Source organism: Geotrypetes seraphini, chromosome 8 (genome assembly GCF_902459505.1).
Source record: "Geotrypetes seraphini chromosome 8, aGeoSer1.1, whole genome shotgun sequence".
Lineage (NCBI taxonomy): Eukaryota > Metazoa > Chordata > Amphibia > Gymnophiona > Dermophiidae > Geotrypetes > Geotrypetes seraphini.
Genome location: NC_047091.1, coordinates 191743908 through 191752913, shown reverse-complemented (window position 1 = coordinate 191752913; position 9006 = coordinate 191743908). Strand labels below are relative to the sequence as shown.

Below are 9006 nucleotides of genomic sequence, written 5' to 3'. Positions count from 1 at the left end.
CACCCAGGCACTCAACACACCAACGATGGGGATCGGTGATGGAGATAACCCAGTTACACTGAGTACAGGCTTTAAATCCGGAACGAGGCCGGGACATAAGAAAAATTACGGCCGCGGCCCCGCGAGGCCAGGCAGCCAAGGGAGGACCGGGAACCTGGTCAAAAATATACAAACTGAAAAAATGAAAACAAAGAGAATAAAAAGACGCGAGCACAGCGACTTAAACGAAAATAATAAAGAAAGCCGCGGTGCAAGAGGGACAAGAATGCGCGCAAGTGAGCAGTACTTATGGCTCCGCGGAAAACACTGAACTGAGGAGATGCATGCCCTAAGCAGGGCGGGAGGGGCACGCACGCATGCGCGGGCCAATCGCAAGCCTGAAGGTCTTCGAGTAAGTCTGCCTGTGAAAACATCCACTAGAGGGCTCCGTTGATGACATCACCCACATGTAGAGAATATGCTGCCTGCTTGTCCTGGGATAATAACTGGATGGCATAAGAGAGAGTCCTATCTTTATCTGGTTTCATGTTGGTGGCCACACAAACCCAGCTGTTCAATTGAATATTTGAGAAGCAGCCACAAAAAAATAAAAAATACTGATCACCACCAGCTGCATAATTTACCCCTTCTTAGAAACTTAGTAAAGAAATTAATTGCCACAATGTGTACTTTATTACATTCTATTAGTTAACATAAATAAATTACTGAAACAATGTTAAGTGCTACTGGGCCATCTTCAGCTCATATTTAAGAGCCTTCCAGCAAAAAGAACGGACACTGGAAATGTGCGTCATTCAGTCCTACTTTTTTTCTCAAACGGAGGAAGGAATGTCTGGGGCAAGTGCTGCAACCGCCATCGTGATACGGGATCAAAGTAGGCCATTACGGCTTAGAGCACACTCAACTGTATGATTTAGGGGCTCTTGTCCTCACCCCAAACTGCAGTCTTTGACCTTGCCCAAACCTTATGCTCTTCCCCGATTGTAAGCTCAGTGTGGATTATTAGGACACAAGTTAAAGAAAATCTGTCACTAGAGGAACATTACAAATTTAAGAATCCAGACAACTGAGAGCACTAGGGAATGGTTCTGTCCAGCTGGTATTTTCAGGCGACCCAACTGGCCTCTGCTGGAGACATGATGGACTACTAGTGTGAGATCAGCCAATCACATTTCATGAAACAACAGATTTTGCTTTAGCTGGGCTCAGGTTCTGCCAGATCTTATCATTCAATGTTGCTATCAGATAAAGAGGAAGCAGAAAACCACCACTGCTCAAGAACTGGTGCAGTGGTGACAGGGATATTATTCTGATTCCACCATCTATATTTATATCCAAGATGCAATAATTTACTATTTCCCCTGGTTACTTCTGTAAATTCAATTTTCACTGGGACTGCAGACGAGAGCTGGGAAAGTGTTTGCTTTGGTTGATGTGTTTTACTTCAAACCATTTGTCTTCCTGTGCATAGGATCGCTGGCACTAAGCCTCCTTTCTTCTTTCTGACCTCCCATCATCAATGGCTCCTGGGAGGGAGGTTTAAGCAGGCAACTGACTAGGAGAGACAAGCCGCCAGAGTCAATCAAAACCGTTTTCACCACTCGCTAAGAAGGAAGGGTTGACTTTCGGGAAATGCTTGTCCTTTATATATCCGAGGCCAGCTCCGCACATTGCTTGTCTGACATATGATTGGCCAAGGATTCAATGATGTCAAGGAGGAGGGGCTGACTCAGGAAGCGCAGGTTGGGCAACTTGGACACCTTTGGAGGGAAAAACAGGAAACAATGAGATGGAGGGATCAAAGTGAGTACAATTAAAAAGTCAAACAACAAAAATCTGGAGTTTTTCCAAACACATTCCATCCCATCCGGAAATGGAGAACCAGCTCTGGCTTTCTGGTTTCTACTGAAGATTCAGAAAACCAGAATCAGGCTTAGTCTCAAAATCAGACAGAAAAGAGAGAGTCATGCTCTCAATTACAAAACCAGGCAATAACCAGGATTTCTGTCTCTCCATATATTAAGGGAATCACAAAGTTATGCATTTTGTTTTCTATTTCATTCTCTTCAATGAGCTCAGAACGGGTTACAACAAGCTGAGCATAAATAATATATAGTCAAAACGATTTATAGGTTAAACATACATAATATACAGTCCAAGCACATAATCCATACTACAGGGCAGCAGCAGGTCAGTAAATATGTCTTGCATAAGCAGCACGTGCAGCCAAGACAAACACTATGCAAGGCAGAGAGAAAGAGGGAGGGAGTCAGGGATCAGCCCACAAACACACTTGAAGCAAGCTGTCACGATGGTGCAAAGCTGAGGTTTATAGGGCATTCACCTTCAGCAACACTTCAGGTCACTTAGGGCAGTGGTTTTCAACCCAGTCCTCAAGAAGCACCTGGCCAGTCAGGTTTTCAGAAATTTGCATATTAAGGAGGTGCATGTAGATCTAGTTCATGCATATTCACTGGGGAGATCCTGAAAACCACTGGTTTAGCACAAGAGAGGGCTACAGAGGTCATAAGAATAGCCTTCGTGGGTCAGACCAACGGTCCATCTAGCCTGTTTCCACAGTGGCCAACCCAGGTCCCAAGTGCCTGGCAGAAACCCAAAGAGTAGCGACATTCCACAGCTGAGATTGTGATGTCATAATGCCTCATTCCACCAATGCCTAAGAGCCAAACTCAGCAGTGATGTCACAATGGCTCAATTGTCCTAGACTTGGCTCACATAAGAACATAAGAGCTGCCGTATTGGGACAACTCGAAGGTCTCCTGTTTCCACAGTAGCCAACCCAGGTCACAAGTACCTGGCAGAAACCCAAATAGTAGCAGCATTCCAGAGCTGTTTTGAGGTAGTCACTGATCTGTTATAAAGCCTGTATTTCTGACCTCAGTTCAGTACTAGTTTTCAGCCATTGCGTCTGCTGATTAGGTGTAGGAGGGAGGGGCTGGATTTACTAAGGTGACTGCATTATTTTTGGGACTGCTCTGAAAACTTCAAAAAGCTAAGTTACTCAGAATTTCATATTCTGCTCTTATCACTGATTTTCAGCATTATATCTGCTTAATTTCTCTTCTCCTCCTTGTTTAATACTTAAAAAACAAAAAATTCTCTGTCCTCTGCTATATCTTATCTCGTCTTCCTCCTCATGGTTTTACAAAAGGTAAATCGTGCCAAACGAACCTGATTGAATTTTTTGATTGGGTGTCCAGAGAGCTGGATCGAGGACATATGCTAGATGTAATTTACTTGGATTTCACCAAAGCCTTTGATACAGTTCCTCATAGGAGGCTGTTGAACAAACTTGAAGGGCTGAAGTTAGGACCCAAAGTGGTGAACTGGGTTAGAAACTGGCTGTCGGACAGACGCCAGTAGGTGGTGGTTAATGGAAGTCGCTCGGAGGAAGGAAAGGTGACTAGTGGAGTCCCTCAGGGTTCGATGCTGGGGCCAATCCTGTAAAATATGTTTGTGAGTGACACTGCTGAAGGGTTAGAAGGAAAAGTGTGCCTTTTTGCGGATGACACCAAGATTTGTAACAGAGTAGACACCGAGGAGGGAGTGGAAAACATGAAAAAGGATCTGCAACAGTTTTTTAACTCAAACTTTTTTAGCTCTGGCACACTAAACGGAGCAAATGTTTTTCACAGCACATTATAATTGAAATGATAAAATTGCAAACCCAACAAAAAATTAAATTTGAGAGTTATTTATTTAAAGTTCTTTAAGCTATGTATGAGTAATTGTAACAACGGTGAAACTAGATAGAATAGAATTGGTAATCAATGCAATGGATGCGCTCATTTTTGAATGCAATTAACTCAAAACATGGCTCGACAGTCGACATTCCAACATCCACCATCTGTTCGATTTGTCAAGTTACAGTGGAATGTACCTCTTTTGTTAATCCAACGGACAACAGAGAGTAGAAACTGAATACATACACGACCTGTGATTTATGTTATTCGATGCCCCTGTAATAAAATTTATATAGGGCAGACAATCCAGATTGTTTAAAATGCGAATAATCGAGCATAGATCAAGTCTTACTTGTAATAAAGTTGAAGCACCTATGGTGCAGCACTGTCTAGAACTTAATCATGACTTTACGGAGATGCGCTGTTGGATTGTGGAACAGCTTCTCCCATCTATTAAAGGAGGGGACTTTAAAACTTTTTTGAGACAACAGGAACAGAGATGGATCTTTAGATCAGATTCATGTATACCAAATGGCGTGCTTTTTTTTGAAGCCAAGTCTCTGATAGGCTAAAGAGCTCCTGTTTCCTCATTGGTGGAAGTTGATGCCTTTTTGCCTCTATTTGAAGGGCAGCCAGACGCCGAGCCGCCATTTTCTAAAAGAGAATCAATGAAGCGGCAACTCGATTGTTCAATGTAAGTGATATAGTGATATGCAAGAATCCTTACTGGGAATGAATGTGTAAACGACTGTTTTGTGATTTTTTAGAATTTCCCCTGATGCAGCAATAAGTGCGAACCAGGGCCTGTCGGGAATTCTATATTTTTTCTCCCAGGCAATAGAGTGTCAGAAGTACTGGGAGAATAACTAAGATTTAAACCACATCCTGAGGATAGAGCACATTTGAAGATAAGTTTTCCTATGAACTGTGATTGAATTTTTAAACGAGCATACTATTTAAGGAATACTATTTAAAGAATATATTAGTTTTTCATAATTGGTTTTTCATACGGAGTTTTTGTAGACCAAGGATGTTTATTCCTATGTAGCTGTATAATACTGCCAACATAGAGTTTTTTCAGGTGACAATAATCCCTGGAAAGAACTGAGGTCTTTTCTCCGTTTAAAGAAATAGGAAACTGTCTCGAATTACCTCAGGTACAGTGGGGTTTTCTGAATATATTTTGTGTGGTGTATAGAAACATAGAAACATGATGGTAGATAAAGGCCAAATGGCCCATCCGCAGCATCAACTATCTCCTCCTCTCCCTAAGAGATCCCACATACCTGTCCCAAGCTTTCTTGAATTCAGACGCAGTCTTTGTATGGGGGAGATGTCATCACCTGGAAAGTCTTAACAAGTCCTCTGGGTACGCCATTATTTTAATCTGAGCTATTTGCATGGAGATTTGTGCTCTCCCTCTCCATTAAAGTCCATTCCTTTTGGTTTACTTTACAAGTAATCTATACTGAGGAAGCATTTTTTAATGAGACATCATTTTGAATAATCATTTAGATATTATGTTTAATAGAAAACAGATTGATAACATTGCTGAAATCTTATTTGGTTCAGACCAAGGCTTTTCCTATAAGATGTCTAAATCCTAAGGGAAAAGGAAAAAGCACTTTCTTAAGTAGGCTTCATCTTCTTGATCTTAGTCTGCCAGTTTGCTCTTACTGTTGCCTTGTTGGTCTCTTCTCCACCAATTGATTTTCTGCAATTTTATCAACCTTCATCTTTCATAGGCTATAAACAGGAAACCATCAGGCACAGGCTTGCTCTCATCTTTGTTCATGCGTATACAGGTGGCATGCTGCTGCCCCTTCCTGTGCCTGTGAGCACACAGTGAAGCTCAGCTAATCTGCTTCCAATGCTGATTGGCCTCTTTTGCCTTAAGAGCTGTAAGAACTGCCAGAGCCTCAGATCTCTAAATAGACTTTACTCATTTTCAATGTTTATTATGACATGGTATAAGAGAAAATCAGTATCCATCAGCTTATGTTTGTGCAGAAATCACTGGCACTAAGCTTCTCCTCTTCTTTCCGACCTCCCACCATCAAAGGCTCCTGGCAGGGAGGTTTAAGCAGGCAAATGACTAGGAGAGACAAGCCGCCAGCGTTAGCCAAAACCATTTTCATCATTTGCTAAGAAAGAAGGGTTGGCTTTTAGGAAATGCTTGTAATGCAAAGAATTCTACAAATTAATTATGTCTGTGGAGAAATGAACTTTGTTCCTAAGCCAGGGTATGTGGAGTATGATTTCAGTCTCCTAGCTACATGGTGTCATTACAGACCTTGAAGGTTTGGCTCAGAACTGATTAAAAAAAAAAAAGGTTTACGTTGAAGCAGGCCAGGAAATTCCCACACGGATATTCCTCCTCATCACACAGCCACAGTTTTAGTGAGAGCTAGCTGTACTGCTGCATTTAACTCTTAAGACACTGTGTAAATGTTTGTTAATAATCACCGCCCTAACTGGAGGGTGTTCCCTTCCTGTGGGAGAAAGTTCCAGCTCATCCCATCCCAGTTATTCTTTAACCTAGGGCTGAAGCAGCCACAGTCATCCAGGGCAGCCTACCAGAACTCTGTGGAAACGTGGCTCTGATTTAACTCCAGAATACTATAAAAAGGAAGACAAACATCTTTCCCAGGCTAGAAGTAGCCTGACAGCGTCCCGGTCCCTCTCACCACACCAGCTCTGTCTACATCTGCAGTTTGTGCATAGGGCTAGCCCCTGGCCCAGCTCACCTTGTCCTGGTTTGTCCCATTTTGGGTCTTCCATTTCAAATTGCTCTAAAAAATTAAAAGACCCTGAAAGTAATGGAACAAAATCACGGGATTTAACTGTCCATGTGACATGAAGCCTGCTGGCAAGACTATGTGAGAGCTTTTATGCAGATCCAGAGGGCTAGTGCCAGACACAATCATACGAGAACAGCTCAGGTAAAGTCATATAGTTCCAATAGCCAAACTGGTTCTGGAGAAATACGTCACAAGTTTCTAGATCACTTGGGTCCCCTCATCAGGATGCTTTTTAAAAGATAGGTATCAGAACCCACTAAGATCGCAGTTCAGAGCAGCTCACAGATTTTGTTTAGTAAGCAGTCCTTTGCCATCTCTGGAGTGTAGGTAACTGCACTAACACCAGAGAACACATGATCCAGTCCACTCTTCCCTACTCCCTGCTCAGGCTAAGTGCTATATAACAGACCAGTACACATCTGGAGGCACTAACTCCCTCTGTGTGGGAATTCACGGTCAGCAGCAGCCTGATTCAGATTCAAAACAAATGCTAGGAAGTTCTTCTTCACTCAGAGGGTGGTGGACACCTGGAATGCGCTACCAGAGGAGGTGGTAGGGCAGAGTACGATTTTGGGTTTCAAAATGGGATTAGATGATTTCCTGAAGGAAAAGGGGATTGAAGGGTATAGTTAGAGGGTTACCATACAGGATATTAAATGATTACATCAGAGGAGAAGCTTCTGTCCACACACACACGTGACTGCAAGCAGGTAGGCTTCGCCGGCTTCAGTAAGTTTTTTACGAAAGCGCCATGAAGGTAAGGGGGAGGGAAGGAGATAGATTTGGTCATAGGGAGGGAGGAGACTGCGCGCCTTCCCTCCCTTAACTGCAGGGACAAGGCCATTCACCGCTCCACAGGACAGTGGATGGCCTTGTCCCTGTGCCTGCAGTGAGCACTTTAGCTCCCCACCACCGTTTCGGCAGGTTACCCACGGCTAGCCTGGGGTAACTGCCACCGTATCATTCTCTACTGCAGACCCAAAAAGCCCCAAGAAAAGATCCAACCAACCTTGGTAAACTGGTGTACGATAATGTGGAGGCAGTGCTTCTTCATGTCCAGGGCCTGTGTCTTATCAGCTGCTTCTAAAATCTAGAGAACAGAAAAGCTGCATCAGACTTTTGTGCTGAAAAGATCTGCAAGTATAGAAGGGTTACAACCTCCTCATCTAAGTCTCCTGGATTTTCAGCACCTGAAAAATGTCCAAATGCAATTCATTTCTACAAATAATATATGTGAGAAACCAACATACATTAAGAGCTGCCACCATCCCTCCCCAACCAGAAGGGAGGCTTCCTCTGTTTCACTAAAATTCAAACACAAGGCAACAGCAGACAATTACTACAAGGTTCACTCAAATCTGTCCCTCTTTTTATGCAGCTGCAGACCCACAGAGTTGCAGGGAAAGGAGAAATGAGGTTCTTACTTGCTAATTGGTTTTCTTTTAGTCCCTCCAGACCGGCACAGACGGATGGGTTTACTCTCCTCTGCCAGCAGATGGAGACTGAGAACACACTGAATTCTTACAGTACAAGTGGGCTGTGCACTCCCTCATAGAACCAGTTTGACGAATAACCAAGCAGGAACTCAAGACCATAAGCTTTTGCCAAATTCAGGACATTTATGTAATTTGATTTCTTTGAACAAAGAACAGTGCAAAAACAAAGAACAACTGTTGGGAACAGAAGAAATAATCAGAACTAACCCCACAAACTGGATGTCACTGCTCCATAATCACTATTTATACTCCCCGGCAAAGAGAAGAAAAATCACGAGATCACAGTCCCAAGAAAAACCCAAAAGCATGTGCAAAAACACAGGGTGGGTTCTGTGCCAGTCTGGAAGGACTGAAAGAAAAAAATTAACAGGTAAGAACCTAATTTTGTCCCTCCAGACCAGCATAGATAGACAGGACATACCAGAGGACTAGCCATCACGGGTGGAATCCCTGAAGGGCTGCCACAAGAATGCACTCACCAAAAAACAGCATCCCGACGCATCTGAACATCCACCTGGTAGTGACGCACAAAATAATGCAAAGAAGACCAAACCGCAGCTTTACAGATATTCACTGGAGACACAAGAGAGGACTCAGCCCAGGAAGCCACCTGACCCCAAGTGGAATGAGCCTTAAGAAACTCTGAAACTGGTTTCTTCTGAAGATCCAGCATACAATCAAAGCCTTAGAGGCACCTTCCCCTTAAGACTGCCCACCAGGAGAATAAAAAGATGATCCTGAGTCCGTTTCACATAAGTACAGAGGACTCTGCAGACATCCAACTTGTGCAACTGTCTCTGCTCCAAAGTATCCTTCCAACTACCCAAAACCAGAAGGGCAATCTTCTGATACACATAAAAAGAGGAAATGACCTTAGGAAGAAAGGAAACAGGCTGCAGCATCACACGTTCCTTCGAAAACTCCAAGGGAGCAGGACAAGAAAAGGCTTGCATCTTCGACATGCGCTGAGCTGAGGAAATGGCTACAAGAAAAAACGTCTTCAAA

The 9006-nt window shown here is 43.3% G+C and overlaps 1 protein-coding gene across 1 annotated transcript in view; it reads right to left on the bottom strand.

The window, feature by feature from the left end:
- Nucleotides 1-653: 653 nt before the first annotated feature.
- LZTR1 (leucine zipper like transcription regulator 1) overlaps nt 654-9006 on the bottom strand; it is a 115723-nt gene continuing 107370 nt past the window's right edge. The window contains exons 19-20 of the mRNA XM_033955529.1: nt 7515-7595; nt 654-1760 (exon numbers count right to left, since the gene is read on the bottom strand). Of these exons, the coding sequence (XP_033811420.1) occupies nt 1644-1760; nt 7515-7595 (198 nt within the window). The 3' untranslated portion in view covers nt 654-1643. The remainder of the gene's footprint in view (nt 1761-7514; nt 7596-9006) is intronic.